This window comes from Eleutherodactylus coqui, chromosome 5 (genome assembly GCF_035609145.1).
Source record: "Eleutherodactylus coqui strain aEleCoq1 chromosome 5, aEleCoq1.hap1, whole genome shotgun sequence".
NCBI lineage: Eukaryota > Metazoa > Chordata > Amphibia > Anura > Eleutherodactylidae > Eleutherodactylus > Eleutherodactylus coqui.
The window spans coordinates 87,353,735-87,380,890 of record NC_089841.1 but is presented as its reverse complement, the minus strand read 5'-3'; the positions used below and the strand labels follow the sequence as shown (position 1 = coordinate 87,380,890).

At 43.5% G+C, this 27,156-nt stretch overlaps 1 protein-coding gene across 5 annotated transcripts in view; it reads right to left on the bottom strand.

Annotated features, from left to right (window-relative positions):
- MAST4 (microtubule associated serine/threonine kinase family member 4) overlaps window positions 1-27,156 on the bottom strand; it is a 513,577-nt gene that overhangs the window by 137,259 nt on the left and 349,162 nt on the right. For 2 of the 5 annotated variants that reach the window (XM_066602815.1, XM_066602817.1), the window contains exon 1: window positions 16,996-17,364. The exons of the other annotated variants lie outside the window; for them this stretch is intronic. In XM_066602815.1, coding sequence (XP_066458912.1) covers window positions 16,996-17,081 — 86 coding nt within the window. In that variant the 5' untranslated portion in view covers window positions 17,082-17,364. Of the gene's footprint in view, window positions 1-16,995; window positions 17,365-27,156 lie in introns of those variants that run through there. 5 annotated transcript variants of the gene reach the window in all.

The window sequence follows — 27,156 nt, the reverse complement described above, 5'->3', positions numbered from 1 at the left end:
AAGCATACACTAGACGTGGAGAACTCTCTGTACTGTAAAGACAACTCCTCAATCAGAAGGATTAAATGCAGGGACATGATGAGACCAGTGCACCAACCTTCCAGGGCCCGAGCCTCTGCCTTGAATCATAAATCCCACAGAGAAGCATAAAGCTTTTATCTCATATGAGGCTCTAGTACCCTGTTGTACCGCCTCTAGCTTGGATACAAGATATGATACGGGCAGGCATGGAGGCTCTAGTACCCAGTTGTACTGCCTCTAGCTTGGATACAAGATGTGATACGAGTGGACATGGAGGCTCTAGTACCCTGTTGTACTGCCTCTAGCTTGGATACAAGATATGATACAGGCAGGCATGGAGGCTCCAGTACCCTGTTGTACTGCCTCTAGCTTGGATACAAGATATGATACAGGCAGGCATGGAGGCTCTAGTACCCTGTTGTACTGCCTCTAGCTTGGATATAAGATGTGATATTGGCAGGTATGCAGGCTCTAGTACCCTGTTGTACCACCTCTAGCTTGTATACATGATGTGATATGTCCGGGCATGGAGGCTCTAGTACCCCGTTCTACCGCCTCTAGCTTGGATACAAGATAGGATACAAGCAGGCATGGAGGCTCTAGTACCCTGTTGTACCGCCTCTAGCTTGGATACAAGATATGATACGGGCAGGCATGGAGGCTCTAGTACCCTGTTGTACCACCTCTAGCTTGGATACAAGATATGATACGGGCAGGCATGGAGGCTCTAGTACCCTGTTGGGCTGCCTCTAGCTTGGATACAAGATATGATATGGTCAGGCATGGAGGCTCTAGTACCCTGTTGTACCACCTCTAGCTTGGATACAAGATATGATATGGGCAGACATGGAAGCTCTAGTACCCTGTTGTACCACCTCTAGCTTGGATACAAGATATGATACGGGCAGGCATGGAGGCTCTAGGACCCTGTTGAGCTGCCTCTAGCTTGAATACAAGATATGATACAGGCGGGAATGGAGGCTCTAGTACCCTGTTGGGCCACCTCTAGCTTGGATGCAGGATGCATCACAAGTGGACAGAGGCATACAGGTTCTGTATGGTGTCCTGCAGTAAATCAGTCCACATTTGGTGTAACTGAGCCTTTAATTCATGCAAACTCATAGGCAGTCGAAGTAGACATCCCAGATGGTCCCATACATGTTCTTTTGGAGATAAATCTGGCAACTAAGCAGGCCACGGAAGTGTGACAATGTTGTGGAGGCATTCGTATGACACTCTTGTGTGCAACAGAGCATTATCCTGCTGGAAAATGCCTCTGGAAGAACTGCCATAAGAGGCAACACAAGTGGCTGCAGGATGTCCTGAACATATCGCTGAGCGGTCATTGTCCCTTGTTCCACTACTAGGGGTGACCGACTGTTTCCAATGGCACGCTCACACCACACCACCAGCAATGGGGGCGGTGTGCCACTCAACAGCAAAGGCAAGATTGAGGCGCTCACCTCCTGGTCTACAGACATGAACTCTGCAGTCGTCAGTGCTCAAACTAAACCTGGATTCATTGCTGAAGACAACACTGTTCTACTCTGTAGCAGTCCAGTTTTGTTATTCCCAACATCACTATAAATGGAGGTGTCAGTGGGTGAGTGTCCAAGGTTGTGAGACCAAACGTCCTTCAGCCAAGCGCCTGCAACGATGGTGCCACCTGAATGGCGGACAACAAAACAAAGCTGTTCATGCTTGTCAGACTATCCTCTCTACTGGTGGTCTGTCGAGGGCGTTCTGCACCTTGTCGTCTTGCATCGACTGGTCCCAACATTTCCTAACAGTCTGGTCAGATTGGCCCAGGTGGCAGGCAATTTGTCAAGGCGACCATCTAACTACTTGCATTCCAATAATGCGCCCCCTCTCAAACTTGATCAACAAGGCAAAATATCTTTGATTGCGTCGTACAGGAGGCTAGTGGTCAACTAGCTCTACACAAAGGGAAAAACAGGTCCTTTTCTCTATCTACACAGCCCCTATTGGACAAACCATCAGGAGATTTGGCCTACAATACCACCTGTATGCTGACAACACCCAGCTATACACCTTTTCCCATGACATCTCTGCACGTTTCCTCCAAAACATCACTGACTGTCTATCCGCTGTCTCTAACACTATGTCCTCTCTCTACCTAAAACTAAACCTCTCTAAAACTGACTTACTGGTATTTCCACCCTCCACTAACCGACCTCATCCTGACATCTCCATCTCAGTGTGTGGCGCCACCATAACTCCCAGACAACATGCCCGATGCCTTGGAGTCATATTCGACTCTGATCTATCATTTACCCCCTACATCCAATCTCTCGCCCGAACATGTCAGCTGCACCTCAAGAATATTGCAAGAATCCGCTCTTTTCTCACTGTGGACACGCTAAAAACATTGTTGTCCTCATCCACTCTCGGCTCGATTATTGCAACTCGTTGCTGATCGGCCTCCCCTGCACCAGACTCTACCCTCTCCAATCCATCCTGAATGTGGCAGCCAGGCTCATCTTCCTGTCCAGCCGCTACTCGGATGCCTCTGCCCTGTGCCGGTCACTGCACTGGCTGCCCGTTAAATACAGAAATTTAAACTCGCTACCTTCATCCACAAAGCCCTCCACAGCTCAGCACCACCCTATATTGCCTCCCTCATCTCAATCCATCACCCAGCCCGGGCTCTCCACCCTGCTAACGAAACCAGACTGAGCGCCCCTTTAAATCGAACTTCTCATTCCCGCTTCCAAGACTTCTCCAGAGCAGCATCGGTCCTCTGGAACGCACTACCAAAGGCTACCCAGGCAATCCAGGACTCAAAAAACTTCAGGCGTGCTCTAAAAACGCACCTCTTCAGGGAGGCATACCGCATTCCCTAAACAAACGCTTCTGTACTCCGCCTGATAACAAGCTCCCTGACCTACTGACTGCAATCCCCGCTAGCAATCATAAACCGCTCCTGCAGTCATGCTGATTCTGCTGTCACACGGCCAAATGTCTGACCATTGTCTATGTGTATAGAATCCCTCACTCTCCACCTCGCCATACAGTGCACATCTCCAGCCCCTTTACCTTCTGTATCACCCCATTACTTGTAGTATGCAAGCTCGTTGGAGAAGAACCCTCACCCCTATTGTTTCCATCTACTGATTACTATGTAACCGTGGTTCTGTAATTTTTTTATTTTTAGTCTTTCTGTATTCCCCCTGTCTATGCAAGCGCTGCAGAATATGTTGGCGCTATACAAATAAAGTTTATTATTATTACTACAAGTAGCCTCTGAGAAGCTTTCTATAGGGAGGAACCACTTTTATCGCCTTTGGTGACAAGACCATTCATCTAATCATACCACAACTCTTATCATTTGCCTATCTGCCTGAGATGTAACTGCATACAGCAAAAAGACAACTCCTAGGTGCTTGATTTTTTTTATTTTTTTTATAAAGATTGTATATTTTAACAGTGGAAATAATCGCAGTTAGCAAGAAGGAAACCGTGTAGGTGCCATTAATCTTGCTTTTATAGCATTATCCATGTGGGCTTCCCAGCTCGGTTTAGTTCTCAGTTTTTAGTTGCACGTCTGTCGGTGAAGTGTAAATAGTTATAAAACTTCTTTTATTGTGATGACAAACTGTTATTTTGCAGATAAACAGATGAGGCAGTGGAAAGAGCAAGCAATGAAAGCTAATTATAATCCCGAGCGACTGCCATAGACATTTCGGTTTAGATGGAGCCGAACTTTGTGGGCATTTTGCTAAGTATAGTTATGAGTAAATTATGGACTGAATGCATGGCTCTAGCTAGCCTAGTAATAATCACAACCCAACCCATATCGTCAACCAGGGCAGTGTTGGTCTAGGACTGTTGCCAATATAAAGTCATTAGGACTACTGTTGAGGAACACATCATTCCTCATCTAGCATATTTCTAATTCTTTAGAGGACCGGATTTCTCACCATAGCTCTCAGACTTGAGAAGAGAAGTGTCTGCTAAGCATCAAGATCAAAAGAAATTCTACTGCATTACAAGAACCAGTTGCATCACATTCTCCACCCCCTATACACACACACACACTATGCACCCCCTAGCGAGGTCAGTTACACTCTTAGTGGTACCAAGACTGCACAACAAACGAAATAGTGAGAGGGTTCTACTTATATTGAATTTCTTTCACGGTAGCAGAGGAATCAATATAATTCTCAACAGTTTCACTGGTCTGATTCCTAAAACATAACCTCGATCTAGTGTCAGAGGTGCCCACAACAGGATCCGGACACAATAATCGGTACCAGGTCCAGCAGAAGACAACCCAATTTGAAGCTTACTTTGGAGCCAATAGCTTGCCACTAAGGTTCGTTTCTTATGGAATTAGTCACAAATAACCTATTAGAACTTAATGATGATACAGCTGTATTTTCTTCTCTCCATTTGTAACTGTAGATTGATGTACACCCAGGTCTTTAATAATGCTTTTCTAATCTTTTCCGGGTTTATAAGTCTTTATAATAGGTTTTTCAAAAGTTGTTTGCATTGAGGCGCAGCTCACACTAACCTATCTTTTTTGAGAAGAACAGATTTGTCAGTAACCAGGCTTTGTGTACCTTTATTTAATGTGAAAACATCTCTAAAACCCACAAATCCAATGTCATCTCTTTTAAACACCTTTTGCAAATTAGCTCTTGGAAAAGTCATTACCACAGGAGTTCACTTACGTTTTCTCTCTCCATTGTGAAAGTTTAATGTTCTTAATAAAAGACATGAATAGTACAGCTGTTTGTATGTTATAAACATACACAATAAGACCACATTTTAAGGGCTTATTCAGACGACCGTATATCGGCCGCGTATTCACGTGTTGATATACGGCGTCCCTCTCTGCAAGGGGAGGAGGCTGGAAGAGCCGGGAGCAGTGCTCTGAGCTCCCGCCCCCCGTCTGAATAAGCCCTAAGACTGGACTGATAACTACCTCAGAGGTTCTGTTTGAAGCTTACAGCACAGATGAGTCAGCATAAAATCCCAGACTAAGGGCTTATTTAAACGAGCGTATATCGGCTGCTGTTTTCACGGCTGGCCGATATTCGCTACCATCTGATGCATTGGATTCCAATGCATCAGATCACATAGCCATATTTCTGCAGTGTAAAAGCGCCTGGCCAGCAAATATAGCCCCGGGCGCTTTTACACCAAGCAGCAAAGATAGTCCTGGAACAATCTTTGTGCCCGAAATACGTTGGCCGTTACATAGGCACCTATGGGAGCCAATGACACCGGCCGGAGAAGGGAGGGAGTTTAGCAGCATGACTGATAAACTTCCTTCGCCTTCTCTCTTCCCCTCTGGCTGTTTACAATTGGAGGAAGTGAGATGGGGGGCAGAGCTAAGCTTAGCCCCTCCCATTGCTGGCTGCAGACAAGGGGTAGGTTATTAGTTCCTCCCCCCATCCCGCCCACTCTCACTGCAAACAGCCAGAAGAAAGGAGAGAGGAGGCCAGCCGGCGAGGGAAGTTAAGGAAGCAACAGCATCGCAGCACGCCTAAGCTTGTGGGAAAGAGCCCCAAATATGACAGCATGCTGCTTTATTTGGTCGAAATGCTGACAGCCGGACAGACACCATTATAGTCAATAGGGTTCATTCGGCACTGTTAGGGTCCAGAATGAGTCAGATCCAGCGGTTCCGGTATTTTCACTGTTCAGCTTTAAGGACAAAGCTGAACAACAGAAATAAAGTGGAACTGCAGTGAATGTGCTCTTATTAGCAATTAATGCAGAAATGCAGCTTATTCTACAGGGTTCACTTACAGGAGATGCATATAGTTTCTAGAAAATGTACAATTATACCAACATGTGATTAAAAGGTGATATACACATTGGGGCAGGTTTACTTAGACTGACGTTTCATACACTGGTCTAAGTTGAGTTTGCACTGATGTGAAGTGCGATGCCCAGGTCTCAGCATTGATTTATGCCAGTTTCTGTCATAAATTCAGTAAGTCTGCCAGGCTGTAAGCAACCGTACCCCTGATCAGCAAGCACCACCAAAGAGTCTCAATTTTTGGCACTTGCACCAACATTGCAATTTCTTGACAACATAATTCTGGGGCAAACCAGATGATAAATGAGACCCCTTGTCTTTAGAAAGAGGAGGGATTGCCTCTGGTGAACCCCAAAAATCCAAGTTGTAGACTGCCTGCATCTTGGTATATCAAATATAACTAGATGAAAGGCTGGCCTAAAATCCGCTTTATATATTCCTCTTTTCCCTTATTCTTATTATTCCACTGGAACAGTATCATATTTAATGAAAGAATGATACTAAATTGATGCTTGAGCTCATACTTGTCCTGTTCTCAGCAATTTGGAGTTCAATTCTTGACAATTATGTCATTACAATAAGTTGTATAGCCACTTTAATCTGTTAGCTAGAAATTGTTGGAGCCGATTAAAATAATTAACTTGAAACAAATCTTAATTCTTAAACGGCTTACGAAATTATAGTAGAAAAAACCCCACAAATATTACCAAAATATGACGGCATCTCTTTTTACATACCCCCTTTCCCTGAAAATAAGACCTAACCAGAAAATAAGCCCTAGCATGTAAAAAAAAAGAATTATTTTGGGTCAAAAATTATTATATGACCCGGTCTTATTTTCAGGGAAACACAGTACTAATAGATAGGTGCTATATAAACATCACAATCCCCCTTCATGCCTTCTCCATACCTAGAGTCTATGCCCATTTTGCAGTCTAGTGAGGGAAAACAATTGTGTAATTAGTGATGTAGGGATGTGATCTGTGCGTAAGATTTCGCTTACACTGTGTTGTGGGTCACCTGAACGGCAGCCAGCCGTGACCCAGAAGCTTTAGAACAAACAAGATTGAAAAGATTTGGTTTTAATTAAAAGATTAGATGTGTTCCCCACAGCTACAAATGGTATCTGTGATTAATCCAATTACTGAAAATAAAACAATTCATCGGGGCGGTGGGCGACTGTTCATACCCTTTATTTAGGCTGGTCCCATTTTTATGTTTGAATTACGGCAATAATGGAAAGCAGAACTTGGAAAAGACAATTCTAGAATATCAATAGCAGCTGCCTGTTACAAATTAAACAAGGTTTTGTCTTCTCAAATATTGGAGCAAGTCTCCAGCTAACAATTACACGGGGCGTTGTACAGGCTTTCTTCTTCAAGGTTCCTTTGTCTTGCATATAAAGGTGTGTGTATTGACATGACTGTCAAATGGGTAAATTAAGGCCAAAAGGTTCTTCAATGTCAGGAAACAAATGCTTCCAATGTATGAGAAACTAGGACTTCTATATCATAAGGTGTCCATATACCTTCAACGACTTTCAAATCTTTGCTCATCTGACAGCAGTTTCCACCAGTTCCCCCATGCAAATGAACACAAATTCAGTTGAAAACTCGTGATATGGGATTTAAAGGTAGGATTTAACATGTGATGACCTATCCTCTGGAGGTCCTCTGGATAGGTCATCACTAGTTGACCGGCAGGGATGCGCCACTCGGTGCAGCAGGGCAAATGTTGGCATCGGTGGCCAGGGTAGTAAGTATAATGTTCCATTTAGACAAGACAACAGTCGTCTAAACGACTACACGAGCGCCGATGTCACCGCCAGGTTGTTAGCGCTCATGCAGAGCATGTACACAGGCAGATCCTTGCTGGCTTCTTGCTTAGCGCTTCACATTCTATGTGGTGCGTCAGAATTGTTCGACCGGTCCTACAGCACATGGAGCCATGTTTATGTTGTAATAAGTGCACTGTAGGGTAAAACGTTATATGTGATTCTGCTTGGGCTCTCTTTTAGGCCCCCTGTCCACGGGCGTTGCGGTATCCCGCGCCGAGGCTACGCCGCGGGAGCTGCCGCCGCTGCCGAGCTGGTCAGCCCTATCTGATAGATAGCCTGACCACGGAGAATCAGAGCAATTCGTGGCATGCTGCGAATTGCCCGCTGCGAGCGGAGAATCATTGTGATCGTGGACAGTGTGCATGAACTGAGCTCCCGCCTCCTCTCCTCTCCGTCCCTCTGCACTATTTGCAATGAAAGGAGGTGGGACGGGGGTGGGGCTAAGTGCTGCACGATTTAGCCCCGCCCCCATCCCGCCTCTCCTCATTGCAAATAGTGCAGAGGGACGGAGAGGGGGTGGAGAGGAGGCAGAGAGGGGGCGGGAGCTCGTTCCTGCTCCTGGCTCTTCCAGGCTCCTCCCCTGCAGAGAGAGACGACGTATAAGGGCTCGGCGTGAAAACCGAGCCAATATATGTTCGTGTGAATGCAGCCTAAGGTAAATACCCCTTCTACTCACATCAAAGTATTCCTGAGGCTATAATCATGCACTGTGCTAGTAAAACCGCACACTAGGACAGCACGATTAATGCCTCTTTTAGATGAGCAGATTCTTGTTTAAACGAGTGAGTGACATCACCGCTGACTCGATCACTCTTTTGTAGCCCGTTTCAACAGGCAGATCATGGTTGAGAATCTGTCGCTTCCTTTTGAGCGTTTCACATTCCTATGTAAACACTTAGGCCATTCTCACACATAGCATCGGCCAAACGCCGAGATTTCGATGGCAGTGTTTTGCCGCCATTTTCGGACAAAGGTTACTGCCTTCGACAGTGGGTTTTAATGCACCCCATCATTCTGATAGGTGATGAGGTGCGTTAATCGCGGCAAAATAGAGCAGACAGCACTCGAAAATCACTGTGATCAAGTGCAGATCTGTGAGGCCCCAGTGAAATCGATGGGAGCCTTGTACCGCGATTACCACAGCGTTCAAGACGCCATGGTAGTTATGATAAAAAGATGTGTGAGAATGGCCTTAGTGTGGAGGGTTGAAACGCAACAATATGTGAACGAGCCAACGATCATTTTTAGGTTGGCTGAAACTGGACGATGACCAAAAAGTTAACGATTCTTATGTCGTTGGTTCATGTTTAAATCGAACGATTATCGTTCACTTCCGCTCATTTGAACAATTTTTTTTCAACAATAGTCGTTTTGTCTTATCATGGTGTTCACCGCTGGGATATATGTAGGACAGGTTAACAACAAGTATACCGATCAAGAACTACTCAGACATCAGTGGTCATGTATATATGTCTTGCACCCTTAGAACATCATGTATATCGACATAATCTACATGTTTCCTCCCGGTTAATTTGCTTTAGTTTATGTGCTGCAACCACCTGGGGATCATTTTTATAGTCTGCACTTTGCCGTCATCATTCTATACAACTAAAATGCTTTCCATCTACTGACTTCCAAGTGAGCTTGTGATTGACTTCTGTTTATATACTGTACAGCAGATAAGGAGGTACAGCTGCAGAACGCAGGAAAGGGGGTGGGAGAAGACAACCAATAATGAGACAGGTGGTGTGTTTTAGACTACCTTAGGCAGGGATCCCACACGGCGTATTACCAGCGGAAATCTTGCGGTTTGGCCACAGCGAAAAAACGCAAGATTTCCGCAGCGAAAGCACTGCTTCAATACCTGCGGCACTTAGCCGCGGGTTTTGGAGTGGCTTGGCAGCGCTTTTCCGTTGCAGCTGGCGCTCCCATAGAGAATGGCACACCGCAACCGGGAAAAAAAAAAGAATGCACATGCTGCGGCCGGCGAATCCGCGCTGCTACCCTGGCTTCTTGTGCTACAGATTCGCCGTCCCGTGTGGATAAGATTTCTGAGAAATCTCGTCCGCATAGCTGGATAATCCCCGGGATTAGCATTCACAGGCGGATTCGCCGCGGCGAAATTCCAGGCGGAATTTCTGCGGCACATCTGCCCTGTGTAAACCCAGCCTTAGACTTAAGCATTATGTCAAAACGCACCTTATCATTCCAAAAACCGTTCCAACAAAGGAAAGCAAACGATAATCAGCAGATTTGTGCGCCCGTCCATGTGATTTTTGGTCGTGCTGTGGCAGTGACTCGGCTGGCCGAAAATCGCTACATTCTTGTGAAAGAGCCCTTAGGCTTACTCTATTCACAGTAAACAGGCAGTCATTCATAGATGAATGACTGCCTGATTACACGGACCGATCATTTGATTTTTATGGTTGCCTACATTGAACTACGACTGATAAATCGTCATTCGTTCTTCATTTGCTGGCAGCCATTCCATAGAATCATTATTGAATAAATGTATCACAAAATCCAGTGAGAATCTGAATAATCATTCCGTGTAAAGGATCCTAACCCCTTGAGTGGCACGCCCGGAAATTTTCCGGGACGAGCTCCACTGTTCATAGTGACATAGCCTGGAAGATTTCCGGGCTATGTATCACTATGGGAGCTGCAGAGCACAATGCCACAAACTGTGGCAGTGTGCTCTGCCTGCACAGACCCACAGAGAACAAAGCAAGGGCTTTGAAAAACCAGCAGAAGATATTGCAGATATGTCGGCAATCTCCTGCTTTGTTTACAGGTTGCCATAGAGACCATAGGCTTGTCAGAAGCAAGCCGATGGTCTCTGTGGCAGGGAGAGCTGGTTGTCAGCTGTCAGAGGACAGCTAGGTACTAGCTCTTACAGCAGAGATCAGAGAAAACCTCCGATCTCTGCTGTGTTAACCCTTTACATGCTGCAATCTATGTGACTGCAGCATATAAAGGGCTGTCACTGCAGCATGTAAAGGGCTGTCACCATCGGACCCCCGGAATGTGATCAGGGGGTCCTGATGGGTCCCTGTGGAAGTCCCCTAAAGGGACAAAAAAATAAAAAAATTAAAAATTAAAAAAAAAGTAAAAAAATTATAAAAAAAAATACAAAAACCACTTGTCTCCCTTTACTTTGTAAAAAATCAGAAATAAAATCACACATGTGGTATCCATGCGTCGTAATGACCCAGAGAAGGAAGTTAATACATTATTTAACCCCTTAATGACATGGCCCCTTTTTTTTTTTTCCCCATTTCTTTTTTTCCTCCCCCCTGTTTAAAAAATCACAACTTGTCCCGCAAAAAACAAGCCCTTATATGGCCCTGTCAATGGAAAAATGAAAAAGTTATGGCTCTTGAGACGCAACTGCAAAATTAGTTGAAATTCAATGATTAGACCATTTTAAAAAACCTGCCCTGGTGGGCACGACAGGGTGGTAGGAAACCCGCCACTCAAGGGGCTAATTGTAACAAGATGAACTAAAGGTCTCCCATATACATTAGGAAAAAGTCATCAGAATTCTCCAATTTCAGTGTGACTAACCAACTTTTGGATGTGTAATGGGGCCGCCCCTCTCTCAACAGATGAGGGGGGAGGACAGAAAGATTGGGCACAGTGAATTTCAGCACCCAATCCTTTAGTAGTTCCTGGAAAAATGCCACCACCAGAGGCACCGCTGTCCTCATGGCAAGCTAACAAAGCCTCAGCCGAACTGAGTGTTTGGGGTAGTTGGTAAAATTAGCCGTCGACCAAACGCTAACAGCTCGCCCAGAATGTTTATTTTCCTTGCAGCTCTATTAAGGGAGCTTCCCCGACTGATGTGCATATCATTTTGAGCTCAGAGTCGACCATCTGCTTTAACTTGTTATGAAGTAAACAAGTATATAGCTCCCTTACTATAAGGCATTGTTGTTTTCTTGCCGCCCTTGCCTACATTCTATCGGTTATTATAGATTGTTTCAATATCACGGAACTCGTCTTATTTTGTCACATGCAGTCCCTTCTGATAAAGATCAGCATCAAAAGCAGCTTCCTGTCAGCCGAGATGGTAGCGCTGAAATGTCATATATTATTACTTGTCCCCGACAGGATGTTGTTGAAGGGAAAAAAACAAAACAATATTTCAATTTCATTTTGTATATTCAATAGCAGCGCGGACTAGTAATGAATATCCTTCTATTAAGCCAGACAGTCCTTTACTATGAGAGGTGCCAGGGCACAGACAATGTGGTCTGATAGAAAGAAGACGACATCAATGAGGTCATGGAAGTATCTGGTGTTAAGAAAACAGGAAATCACTACTTAGGGGATTCCATCACTTACTAACCGGTAATATAAACAAACAAGTGGGCCCGCCTACACTATATGTGCAAGAGATAGAGGAGCCATTAACTCCTGACACACCAACATTAAATACAGTTCGAGGCTTTGTACAAAAAGCAGCGTCAGCTCTTTCTTAGAAATGGACCATCCCATCAAACGTTGCTTTCATGCCCCCAGCATTTAGAACATTCCCTAGTGCCCCTTTTACACGAACCAATTATCGTTTGAACGGACGTGCAAACAGGTGACGGTATTACCACAGGTGACATCACCGCTATTTCGTTTGTGTTTCTGCAGAATTGTTGAGAATTGCTTACTTCTCGTTTAGTGCTTCATGTTCCTATGTCAAACACTGAGCGGGGAGCGTTTGGACGTAAGTAGAAGTGAGCAAGCCGCCAAGGATTTTTATGCAGGCAGATACCGAGCAACAAACAAAACGTAGACGATGTTTAGACTTAATGATTATTGCGCACTTTTGCTCGTTTGAGTGACAAAATCGATACATGTCAGGGCTCATGCCCACAAGTGTTGTGGAATTCTGCAGTGGATTTCCACTGCGGGATATCACATTGCCCATGGACAGCTGGCTTAATGGAGACCTCCCACTGCGGAAATCCGTGGTGAACTAGAACATGCCACCATTTTTACAGTGGAAATCCGCAGCAGAATTCCGCATGTGAGCATTGGCAGCAGGAAAGCTATTAGGCTCAACAGAACCTAATAGCTGCGAAATTCCTCTGCGGGAAACACGGCAGAAATCCGTCCGTGGGCATTAGCCCTAAATGGGCCTTTTCACAAGTTGGGAGCACAGCTTGGTGCATGCTTGTTTGCTCTTGTAATTGTGACTTGACAACTACTGAACCTGCTGTAACACTTTAGGAAGGCACCACAGTGACTACACACCTCAGGCTATAGTCATGCCTTCTTGGTAATCAATAAGATAAGGGATGAGACTCTTTATAACAACACTGACTCTATAGACTTCTAAATTTGACTTGTTATTGCAACAATATGGAAGCTGGGGATCTAATGCTATGTAATTGGACTGCTTAGCTGTTCTGTTAGGGAAATCTTTTCTAATGTAATTAATCCCTAATTAATAAAGAACCAACTTACTATGCAGTATTTTACATAAAGAATACATACAGACAACAGCAAAATACAGTAGATCTGTGAAACATAGAAAGAAGAGCCCCTGTGTCTCAAAAGGTTTACAACCCAAGGGGTGAGAAAAGCGACTGAAACACTAAAAATACCTTTACATGGAGCAACAATCATTCAAATAATCACTCAGAGTTGTGTGTACGAGTTGGTTTTTTTTTGCTTTTGCGCAGAGCGATGATTGCTCATTAGTTGTTTGCTCAGATATTGTTCATAGAGGGGATCTCCATGTAAATTTATTTGCTAGTCCATCAAATACGAATGACTGACTTTATACCAAGAGAATTTTGATGAACCAGCAACTATTTTATTGGTAAGCGGAAACAAAACAACTAGCGACTTATAGCTCATCGCCCTGCTGGTGGCCGGGTTACACTGAAAAACTGGCTTACATTGGTTCTTTCAAGTGAATATTTGTCAAATAGCTGTATGTACCCATGTAAATGTACCTTTAGGCCACTCGCACACATGCGCTTTTTACCATACTTACCACTGCGTTTTGGACGCTGCAGTAATTGCAGTACAACGCTCCCAACGCGATTTTCGAGTGCTGTCTGCTCTATTTTTAACGCACCTCCCCACCCATCACAATGATGAGGTGCATTAAAAAGTGCTGTGAACGCTGTGACAGGTGCTCAAAAAACGCTGTAAATATTGCAAAGTTTTGCAGACGCCATGTGTGCGAGTAGCCTTTGTGTAGAGAAAAGCAGAAGCATTATGGTAGAGAGCGAGATGGTAAGTAGTTAGGTAATCTTAGGGACCAGTTACATTTTCTAAAGTTAGGTGGAAAGTCCTATAAGATGGGGAAAAGAATTCTAGAGAGCAGAGGCAGCACGGTAGAAAGCCTATCACTATTTATGGGGAAAGCTAATGAACGAAAACCATGATCACAAATTATATAGAAGCTGTAGTTCTAGCCATACTTCTTGATATTCACCCTGATTAAACTCAGAAAGGAAATTCTGAACAACCAGGTTAAAAAATAAATAAATAAAAGGACTACAAGGACTAACACGTTTACAAAACAGCAGAGATTACACAAACAATCCAATATATGTAATAAATACATAGTAAAATGTACACTGCTTCCTCAATCATCCGCTGGAGGTTCCATGATGACGGTTTCTCAAAGTGGCAACATCTTGATTTACCAAATTCCAAACTTTAGTCCTGTGAAATCATGGTACGTCTTCAATGGCAGAGAGGAGAGCCGAGCTGAGCAAGAAGAGACACCGAGACAATGAAAGGATCTCCACATTGGCTTGGCCTCAGTATTTTGTGTGTTCGAAATAGTGGACACCTGTGCATTATAACCATTATTCCTAACTGCACGGAATAATCTTTGACACCTGTGCATTATAACCATTATTCCTAACTGCACGGAATAATCTTCCTGAGCATGGATATTTATATACACACATTGATTGTAGTTGTTGTCCTGGGATGGGTTTTCTACTAGTCATTTCACAAGGTGTTAGTAATCATAGTAACATAGTATGTTAGGCTGAATGAAGACCATGTCCATCAAGTTCAGCCTGTTTCAACCTGCCCCCCTCCCCGGTCCAGAGGAAGACAAAGAAAAGAAAAGAAAAAAAAAAATAATAATCAAAAAACGAGCCAATTTAGCTAATTTGGAGGAAAAAAATTCCTTCCCAACTCCATAATGGCAGTCAGAAAAGAAAGGCATGACCAATAGGATTTACTGTGACAAGTAGTGCATTGTGGCCATATTAGATTTGGTATAGATCTCAGTTTTGTCTACGTGTACATGCCTTAATGCTGCACACAACCGTATTGCAGATTAGTATGGCACAGCTCTGTGTAAATACTAAGGGCCCGCATTATACCATTGCTTAACAAGTAAAAGAAAAGTAACTTGTGGATTAGGCCCCTTTCACACAGCAGTATTCGTCCAGTATTTAGCAGAAGCATTTGTACACCAAAACTAGGAGTGGCTCCAAAATACAGAATAGATGCAAATCTTTCTTTTATATGGTTTCTATCTGTACGTTCTACTTCTGGTTTTGGCTTACAGATATTGATGCAGAATAGTGACCTAGATACTGTAGTCTCAAAAAGGCCTCAATCAGAGGCATCACTTTAGGCTCCCTGTCCCGACAGCTATTCTTGTGCCTTCCACCTAACCCAACTAGAACTATGTGCACAGATGACATCATAAAAACTGTTGTACGGTAACCACATCATTCTGCAATTGCTGCCATATGTTCTTGTATTACTGTCCTGCTTCTTATAAGCTGTCACTGCACTTAGCTGGCAGAGTGGCCTATAAGCTCCCCCACACACGGAGGCTCAGTTACATGTGGAAATAGAAAACAAAAGTGGGGGGGGGGGGCTTAGCGACTGTAGTGTGTAAAAACAAATTATTATTGTCCTTTTGGAGGTTCAGTCACAGATCCGGCACAAAATACCAGAAGAAAAAATCTGGCATGCAGGATTTTTTTTTGTCTGGTAAAGCGTCGGACAGCTGAACAGAAACCAAACGTACCCCATTCTAGTCAATGGGGTCTATTAGGTTCTGTTACAAGACAAATTTGTTCGACCACAAAACGGAACCATCGCCCCTTCCTGACGTACATGTAAAAAGCAGCCTTGGGCTCCATGCATACCTCCTTGTTTGGGATAGCGTTGCTAGTGCCATGGGGGCACCACAGAGGTTATCCCTCTTATGACATAGTGTTGTGACGTCATCTCTCCCCGAACAAAAGTGAAGCTCAGCGGGTACCTAGAAGTTTTGAGTCACGATGTGCTTAGACCTACAGTAAATGTGTTTGCAACGAGGACAGAGGGCCCCACAGGACAAGTGCAACTTTGCTAACATGAGTAGCCAGGAGTGGAAGGCATACAATGGAGGGGGCATGCATTAACTAATGATGCAGTAATTAGGGGTTAAGGCGGCCCACCCTCTAACTCAAAACTTCGAAGTTTCATACACAGCATAAAAATTACAAACACAAATTTGTGGGCTATTTTATGGAAACGCATGTCCGAGGTGTAATGAACCTAATTGTAAGCATCATGACGGCAGTTTAATAATGAACATCCTGATGACAGCTTCCCTTTAATGTGTAATATCCCTGAAAATACTAGCAAACGGAGCACTGACTAATGTCTTCCTGACAATTAAACATTTCCCATGTTTGGTCCTCCTCATAACAGCTGGGTCATAGACTTGTCACAGTTTATCCTGGTTAGTCTGTAATTAGATGGTGACAATGTAGAATTAGTCACTTAGTATTATTGCTGTACGTACTATATGCCGGCTTCTCTGACCTCATACAGTACAACAGGCTATGAGCGCAAAGTTCAGCTCACTGGTGGAAATAAAGGCCACCTGTGCAGCCCCAAAAGTATATTGCGTTGCCAACCGCCGGTCTCCATCTATCGCATCACAAATAACTATATAATGCATATAAAACTAGTTATACCACCACCTGACAAGGTAATACATGCTCCCCTTACATAACGCCAAGAATGAGGTCAGGTAACCCAAACTGTGGGCTACAACCTTCTGCAGAAGAATCTAAATCGGATTTGTACAAAGTAATCAGGTCATCACCGAGTGTCCATTACATGTCCCATTATTAATAATAAACTCAAGCCCAGTGTGTAGGAGAAACTTTTCACACATGTTGGGGAGTGCACTTCCTGACAAAATCTATACAAACACAGGCAGGAACATGAAGGGGAGCAGAAGGGCTAAACCTGGAATACGGCATAAATTGTTCATATTGTAAATAAAGCTGTTCAAAGACATTACGGCATTTTATAAACAGACACAAAGTACAATAAACACAACTTTTGGGTTTTTTTTTACCTTTGCGTGCGCCGAAGCCTGTTCCTGTTCCTTAAATGAGGCAAGGTAAAATTAGAGAGCACGGTCCAGAAATTGGAATCTGACATGTTGAAAGCGAACACCAAGTCGATCGTTTCAGCTCAGACAACGTTCCCCTCCATAATACGGAATAATAATGTCCAGGAGGCTGTGTGAAAGTAGCTTCCAAACACACGGCACAGCATGGAAAGGCACCTTACAAGCAGCAAGCGAGACAGTTCCCTGTGTACATATCATTCCAGATCTACCCAGTCTATGACAACACTCCTATAAGGCTGCCCTGACCTCTCTGTTTATAAGGCGGATCCAGACTACTAACAATTAGCCTAGCTGAGGCTCCCTGCTTAGCTGAAAGCCTGTACTCTGTATGCGACTCAGTCTATGGTACCTTGTCATATGTTAGGCAGATACCATTCATGCATTCCCACAGGGGAGATACGTGTTCCTGTAATCAATCCACCGAGGAAGAGATCACTTTCACTTTGATTTCAACATTCATTCCCTCCAGTAGAAGGAAAAAGCGCAGCAGAAGGAATACTTGCAGAGCAAAAAACAAGACTTGTGGTCTAAAAACAGGTGAAAACCTACGTTAGTGTTCCCACATTGTAATATCAACTGCTCCACAAGACTTTCACAAGACTTATACCTGTCACCTTTGATCTCCTCTCTCTCTAATAGAATAAAATAGGGGAATGAAAATTAAAACTCAGAAATGATAAAAAAAAAAAAAAAGGAAATGGCACAAGAAGCTCCTTTCATGTGTGTCAGGAGCAAACACAGCAGGTAAACCTTTCTATACAGCCCTGGGGGAAATCGCAACATTGTAGCATGTTTGTCACAGATATCAGTGGGTAAACACAACATGGATTGGGCACCTTTGTTGACACTAATGTATCCTGTAGGATCTGTTAAATCAATAGCAAAAAGCCAAACAAGTGACTACAGAAGGAAGCCCTGTGTCCTTCAAAGCACACTTTCCAAAAACCTAATATGAGATCTCCACCAGATGTAATACATGTAAAAAAAATATATTATATATGTATATATATATTATATATATACACACACACACACACACACACATGTATACACACACCTTAAAATTGTGCTTCAATTAAGCAAGAGTCCTAAAACATGGAAGCAGCTGCTATGGAATAGGACTATATTTATATAAATGTACAGTATGGCACACTGACATTGCACCAATTCACAAACATCTGGACAATTTCTATGGATATGGCTATTCTGCATTGATATGGATATAGAAAACAGTTTAAAGGGGTTCTCCAACTTTATTATTATTTTTCTCTAGCAGCTGCATTATGGAATAAAATAACAAATAGCGACCTACTCCTCTTTTAAATGCCTTGTCAATCCAGTACCAATTGTTCTGTGGTCCCCTGCAGGTCTCTTCATGGTGTTGCAGCAATGACCTGACATACTAAAACATCACTGCTGCAGCAATGTAAACAGCAGGAGTCTGAAAATGTGCATACTCTTATTTCTGACATCCCCAATGAAGTCTATGGAGAAAGCATGTCCATACTGCTCTCCAGCTGTGTGCGGAGACTACAGACCTGTGTTCAGGCTACCATACACATTAGGGAAAGGTCATCTGAACCCACCAGCTTCAGCAGGGCTGGACAATTAACGAATGACTCATTTTACTTTTCCTTCCTTGTCACAAACTGAATTTAAATACCAAGCACATGTCATGTCTCTATTAGAGTAAATAAGTATAAGATCCCTATAGATAGGGAACCCAATTGTAAGCATCATGCAAGAGTCATCCGATTGGGCTGAAATCTATGGGTTCAGATGACTTTTTCCTAATGTGTAAGGGCGCTTCAGATAGAGCGGGGAGATACTCGGCTAAGGCACTACTTGCTAGAGTAATGTGCCTTAGCGAGTATACTCGCTAATCTCTAGTGATAAGGTACGCTAGACGAACAAAGAAAGAGCAGACAGCGCTAGAAAGTGCCGCGTTCGAACGCATGTCTGTGAGGCCACATTGATTTCAATGAGAGTGTTATACCGCGATTAATCATGGTAAAAAGCACGGTGTTAATATTGGTAACAAGCGCCTGTGAGAGAGAGGCCTTAGTCTAATGGAGAGTAAAGGTAATAACGGATTTTCTATTGCCATTTCCACATCCTAGTTAAGAATATTTTTGATGAATAGGAGCTTAGATGAATGGAACATATATTTAAAGGACATTACAAAACTTTCCTAAATTCCTATGAAGGGAATATGCAAAAAATCTGCATTAAATTACTTATGCCATATTTGTAATGTATATATTTTTTTATAAACTGGAGTCTAAACATTTCTACCGACTCCAGCAAAATGGGACTCCATCTCCATGACTCTGACTCCACAGCCTTAGAAGACACATTGTATTTCAATGCTCAATCCTTTTGTTCCCTTGGAGATAAAATGCCCTAAACTTGCATAGCTATGGTGTATGGACAACTTAAAGAGGTTGTTCAGGGTTAGAAAAACAAATATGCTTTTTTTTTTTTTTTAAACACAGCACCACCCTTGTCCATGGGGTTGTGTCTGGTATTGCAGCTCAGCTCCATTGAAGTGAATAGAGGCTGAGCTGAAATACCAGACACAACTTACAGATAAGGGTGCCACTGTGTTTAACCCCTTCCCGCTCCAGGACGTACAGGGTGACCTCTCTTCATACAGTGCGGACGTCAGCTGTTTATTACGCAGCTATTAACCCTTTAAATGCCGCTGTCTATTCTGACAGCGGCATTTAAATCCCCCGAACAAAGTTCGAGGGTTCCGTATGACACCCCCGCGAGCGCACGGTGAGATTGGGGGAGCCGTGCAGGTGTCATGGCAGCCGAGCGCCTTCTGAATGGCCTCAGGGCTGCCTTAGGGGACTGCCTATCAAGCCACCCCTGTCAGAATGCAGCATGACGTAATGCTATAGCATTTTGTCATACTGCAGAAGCATTCAAAGCATTGTATGTTGTAGTCCCCCAGGGGGGTTTAAAAGTAAAGTTTAAAAAAAGATTAGAGATGAGCGAACGTACTCGGATAAGCACTACTCGTCCGAGTAATGTGCTTTATCCGAGTATCTCTCCGCTCGTCCTGAAAGATTCGGGGCGCTCCGCTGCTGACAGGTGAGTCGCAGCGGGGAGCGGGGCAGAGCGGGTGGGAGAGAAGGAGAGAAAGATCTCCCCTCCGTTCCTCCCCGCTCTCCCCTGCAGCTCCCCGCTCCGCAGCGCGTCCCGAATCTTTCAGGACGAGCGGAGAGGTACTCGGATAAAGCACATTACTCGGACGAGTAGTGCTTATCCGAGTACGTTCGCTCATCTCTAAAAAAGATCAATAAACATTTTTTAATTGTTTAAAAAAAAAAAAAAAAAAGAAAAAAAAAAGCAATAAAAGTATACATCAAAATCATTAAAGAAAAATACATATTTGGTATTGCAGAGTCTGTAAAAGTCCGATCTATCAAAGTAGCGCATTATTTACCCCGCACGGTGAACATCGTCCGAAAAGAAAAAAAAAAAGAACGCCAAAAATGCACTTTCAGTTACCCTGTCTCCCAGAAAAAAACACAATAAAAAGCGATCAAAAAATTGTATGTATTCCGAATTGGTACTAATGGACACTACAGGACATCCCGCAAAAAATGAGCCCTCACTGAACTACGTCGACAGAAAAATAAAAAAGTTATTGTGTGCACAAGATGACCGCAGAGCATTGAAAAAAATTAAGTGTTTGAAAAAAAAAATAAAAAAAAATAGTACAGTAAAAAAAAACCTATACAAGTTTGCTATTGTGGTAATCATACTGACCCATAGAATCAAGTTATGTCGCTTTTGTTGCAGTTTGTGCGCCGTAGAAACAAGAAGGCCTGAAAGATGGCGGAATGTCAGTTTTTTTTTTTCATTTTACACCACTTAGAATTTTTTAAAAGTTTTTCAGTACATTATATGGTACATTAAATAGCACCATTGAAAAATACAACTCGTACTGCAAAAAACAAGCCCTCATACAGCGAAGGTGTTATAATTTTTTTTAAAGGGGGAGGATAAAACAAAAATGGAAAAAAAAGGGGGTCCGCGTCATTAAGGGGTTAAAAGAAAGCAGATATGTTTAAAAGGTGTAAAATTAAAAGTGGATTACCCCAAAGGAACCACTTTAAGGGGGGCCCACTTTTATTCAAAGGTGAGGAAGAGTTATCACTGTGGATGATGGGAGGAAAGAAGGAAAAGAGGGGATGGAAAGCAAAATAATTGAACTTTCCAAACCATGAACTGCTCCTGAACATAAGACTAGCAGAGTGACACCCCATTGTTTCTCATCTCATATCAGTTTTACCACCCAAAATACATTTGATCTGGTAATTTCACCCATTCTACCTAAAATAACAAAGGACCGATTTGCTCACTTTTGATAATTAGGCTGCAGCTCCTTCAAAATGACTTCATCATGCGTCAATGACAGCAGCCCTATACTCCCCAAATCCTTTTTCTGTACTTAAAGAAAAATGGAGAATAACTAAATAGGCGCCTATGGGCTCATTCCATACAATAAGCTTTATGTCTACATAAAATGTATCCCCTCCGCCGCACTCATGACAAATAACTGCAGAGGAGTGCTTAAAATGTGCAGTAAATGTAAAATAGAACTTACTTCGGCCTGAACCCAAAGCACATGCGGTGTTATTTATGGCTTCCATCTATACTGCAGTCATTTCAAGTGACACTGTGCTCCGCATGTAGCTATGTGACTGCGCACATTTTAGGATAATTTCCAGATACAATTTACAGATATAAGTAATGATAGGTGTAGACTGGCCATTTGGGCATTGGTCCAAGGGCCTATGGCTACACAGGAACACAAGGGAACTCATGTTCTTTTATGCCAGAGACATGGTATGCACTGAATGTTTGATCTACAGCACCACAACAGGGTCATTTCAACTTTAGTTACTACTGTCCATTACTGATGATTAATAAATGTACATTTACATGGGTCGGATAATCACTTGACAGAGTGAATTCAAACAAACAATAGTCATTCAGTGCAAGCACGGCCACCAAGAGGCTGACAGCAATGAGTTGCTAGCTGTATAAATTCAGCTTACCCAAAAAAACTAGTCGCTTGCTGATAAAAGGTCGTCTGGTGTAAAGTCACAGTTGCTCGTATTTGAATAATTTGCAAAAAAATTTGCATGAAGATCCCCTCTATGAAGGATATCTCAGCAAACATCTAATGAGCAATCATCACTCTGTGTAAAAGCCAACGACCGTCACTCGTAGACATCAACGACTTTTCTGAGGGCCTATGTGAACAATAGTGGCTCCCTCCTGTAAAGGGGCCCATTATGTTTACTTGGGAAAAGTTATGAGGTCAACTTTGTTGTGAATGAGATCAGAATCCTGCCTGACAACTACAAGTTAGAACAGACGCAAACTACTCATCTGAAAGCCTTTGAGTGGCTCTTGACCTTTCCCAGCACAAGTGCAGCTGCGGCTCCCTGTGTAGGGTGTGGGTAGGGAGTGTAATAAGCACTTGTCTGGCCCCTGCTGTGTTGTTTGGTGTGAATCAAGCACTCTCTATAGTATACTTCTGCAGAAAACCCATAGACTAGGCAACACTTGTAAAACAACAATTATGGAAATGTTTTTTAAATCAGATCAGACAGATGAAAATCAGCAAGGGCCCTTTTACATGGAACAGTTACTGTTCAGATTCTCGCTGGATTGCTAATCGTTTGGTGTAACTGCTGCCACCGACTGAACGTCGAATGAATTAGCTCACTTACCATTTTTTGTTCTATTTCAGCAGGCAAAACGAAAAAAAAAAAAAACAAGCAACGATCGGCCCGTATAAAATAGGTAGTCATTCAGCTGTGAACGACTGCTTGTTTCCTGTGAATGGAGGCACGTGGCTGGAGTGATCTCTTAAACCTCCATTCAGTGAGCGATTATCGCTCGTGTGAAAGTACAGGAGGGATAATTGCTGGCACGACTATTAGGCACTTACGGCTCATTTACACGCAAAGTCAATCTTTCAAATGACTGAAAGATTGACAGTTTTAGCAATCATTTTGCATAAAGTGCTACTGGGCACTAAGGTCCATTAGCATTTTATTAGCTTCATTTGCATATGTAAACGAGCCTCCAGGAGCTGCTTACAGAACACAGCAGGTAGTCTGAGCTCTGCAATCAGCTCCTTTGATCTTGCATGGGCTGTCAGCTGAATACATTGTAATCAGCGCTTCCATGCAGAACACAGCATGGGGTCTATGTTATCTACTCTCTGGCTGAATGATGGATTTTAAACTCACCTTAAAATCATCGTTTAGCCGAAGAGTGAACCATGGTTTCACTTACACACAACGTTATCGCTCATAAGCCACCATTTGAATGAATTTTGAGTGATAATCGTTGTGTGTTAGTGGGGCTTCAAGCACCCAACAATCTTCCCTAAGGGTGCTCTTACACAAAGTAGATGATTTACTGCAGATGATTAGAATTGATCAATGAGGCCAATTTATGGTAGTCAAACATTGTACGCTCGTTTGTCCCCTATAGACGTTATATAATTGTCAGCAGCACATCCGCCATTCACAGGACGATGTGAAACTGACAATGTTTTATGCTGCATAAAACATGCAATCGCCCTACGAACGAGTGTTTGCTCATTTGCCAGGTGGTTGGCGACATCTTCACAGAATGTTCCTAGGGAAGTTGTTGCATGAGGATTAGGCTGGGTAAAAAGCCCTTAAGCATGGCCAAACCCCAACATTTTTTATTGGCCGAACCCGTTTATTTTGGCAGGACTAGCCAACATCTCATGTGTATGGTGTATCCTGACTCTTTCCTAAAGGCAAATGTTAGGTGAGATCAGGACTAGAGATGAGCGAGCACCCAAATGCTCGGGTCCGCTTTATTCGAGTCAAGCATTTCGTAAAATTCGAGAGCTCTACTCGAGTAATGAACCCCATTGACTACAATCGGAGACTCGAGCATTTTTGTATGTGGGACGCCGGGTGCCGAGCTTTTTTTTTCTTCTTGGTTCGTGTGTGTACTCTCCCTCTCCACACCACCGGTTTTGTGCAGATTCTTTTTTACAGCATGTGGATGAGATTTTGAAAATCACATCCACTTTCCTGCAATTGTAAAGGCTGCAGATTTTCCGTGTAGAGGGTCTTCATGGAAAATCCACAGTAAATCAGCCCCATGTGAACATGACCTTGCAGAACTAACAGGGGTTTGTGTTGTTGTGGGGAATTCTGGCAGAGGACAACCATCCAATCCAGTGCTGTATTATACATCAGGGATCTCCGCAGTATAGAGGGGAACCAATATGTGCAGCACATGTAACCCAGCGTGCTCAAAGCACATCATATGCCGCTATATATAGCTTCACACACTATATACCCCTACAGAATCCCCCATGCCTCAATATAGACAGCTAGGCCTGTCTGTAACTTCACGGTCACAGTGCCCCTCTAAGGCTGCTTTCACACAGTTTTGCTTCTGACAAAAGTGACACACTTTTGTTGGCTTTGACGTAGCGGCTTTTTTGCAGAAAAATCGTGGCGTGCGCCATCTTTAGGCATTCTTTTGGAATGCCTTGCCATTGTTCTCAATGGGATCATAAAAAATATGGCACGACGTGTGAGGCGCAAGTGAGTGCGATGTGATGCTTCGCATCGAAAACTGACACTTGCACCAGAGTATCGCTACTTCCCTGAAGTGATGGGAAAATGCCTCGCATCCGTGGGGACATCACACGTTCCCAAGCGCGATATCGTGAGGAGTTTCACAGCCCGCCATTGTGCTTGCCCATGTGAAATAAGCCTAAAAGTGCTCCCCACTACATTCATGGGTCTTACTACTCAACACAAAGTCTGCGCCATTTATTATAGCAGCAGCAAAGTGGATGAGAATTAATGACGTCTCATCTTGTAAATAATCTGCACAAAATCCACAAGGAAATTGGAAATCCAAAGGATGAAGTATGCAGCAAATTCACAGCATTTCCACATCAAAATCCACATAAAGAACGGCACCATCTGGTGTCGTTCTTGTTGCTGTACAGGGCTAAATCTGCATGCATGTCCGAGGCACTTCAAAATGAAAATCCGTGGCATAAGTGAGGATCTGCGTACGGCTTCTGCCATCGATTCTGCATTAGATTCTTCTTCGGACAGAAAAATCTGCTGTGCGAAAATGCCCAGTAGAGACCAGATCAGCCTGCCAGGCCTCACTTTCCTCGGGGACAGACCAAAAATCAAAGGCCGGTCTCTCACAAACGGGTCAGATTCTGCATGCCAGAGCCCGCAGCAGAATCCAGCCCTGACCTCAACCAGCGACCCTGCGTACCTGAATTATCCTTACTGCGGATAACTGTGGACAATCACCGTCGGTCATGCGCGGTGGAGATTTTTTTTAAAAGATTTGCATTTCCCACACCGTCGCTAGGTGATAAAGCAGGTACTAGCGTGCGATCCACAATGTCGATTGTGGATGGGGCACGGGTGGGACGGCTTCCGTTGACTTCAATGGAAGCCGTCCGTGCTAAAAAAAAGCACAAAAATAGAACATGCTGGGATTTGATTTTTGCTCGCGGAAATTGCAATTGCTATCCACTCATCTGAGCAGATAGGCAAATGTTCTATCTTTGTAATGTGTGCCAAATACCGCAGATCATCCGCGCGGTTGATGTGCGAGACCAGCCCAACTCAGAAGCCTCCATTTCCCAGTCAATGTATGCCCTCAGACGGATTCCGTCAGCTAACATCTGGGGGTAGCTTTAAGAAGCAGCCTGCACACTGATGTACTCAGGATCACCTCTGAACAAGGAGGAATGTCTTCGCACTTTGGCCCGCATGTCATGTTGCAGACAATGCTTATTACAAACGATGGGGAACAAAGACTGGAGCGTAGTTAAGTACTCCAGTGACGCCAGGAAGCCATGGCCTATTTTATTATGATCCGCCTGGGAAGTGCGCTCCTTGTGAGGACATGCAAAAATAATTTATTGTTCTTTTGTTGCAATTCTGTTCTCGTTTCTTTAATAATCAGTTATTATGGTTGTACTTTTGTAACTGAACACACGTAACAACTGAGCGATGCGTGCGGCTCTAGCCAAAGTATTAGATCCTGAGATAGCAATATGTTGCAGGACAAGGACTGTTTGTGACTATTAAAGTGTTTCTCTGTGTACTTTAGGCCCCGTGCCAATAACTGTATTATACCTCCACGTTGTACGGAGCCTTAACCCAGCACCCACAGTAGTGTATGGGCCCATCGTACCTTTGTGTATGCCTACAATTTCATATGGGGCTTTTTCTATCATATTTTGCATAATTTTGACAGAAAAAATAAAAAATATTACAGATATGGACAGATGGGACGATGCCTCTACAGCGCCACCTACTGGAAGGCAGCATTCCTGCAAGTCAATGTCAGACCTTTTAACAAGCCTCCTAACAATGACTAGGAATCTAAGCCAAAGTGAGAGGCAAAAACCATGAAAACAGTCAGTCCGTGTAGGGTCCATCTTTTCTTTCTGGAGTAGACTCTGCCTTATATTCCCAATCATTGTTACATGGCTTGTGAAAAGCTCTGACATTGCCTCCACAGCACCACCTACTAGAAGTCGGCATTCCTGCAAGTCATTGTTCATTCTTCTCATTTGCATACATTTCCCAGAGGACCATGCATGGCCTTATAAGTCTTCCCACACCTACTAGGTGCTTTCCCTAAGGGGAATCCAGCCCCTTCCTAGCCCCTGAGGAATGATCAGCACACATTTTGAATATATTGCAAATAAAACTTATTGACAAAGCTCTAAATGTATACAGTAGAGCTTGAGGCAACATTTCGGGCTGGAGCCCTTTGTCAAGCCAGAAGTGGTAGCAACCTTTGGACCCAAGTCCCCATCCCTTCTGGCTTGACAACTGGCTCTGGTCTGAAAAACTGCCTTAACCTCCACTGTATAGATCAGGAGCATTATCAATGGTTTCTCAGGATTTATTTGCATTATATTCAAAGTGTGCTGTCCGCTTCTGTACTGTTATGAATTGAGGAGACCACAATGGTGTGATCCCGGGACCTTCACCACCCCAAGCCTTAACAAGAGAAGGTGCTACCACTTGT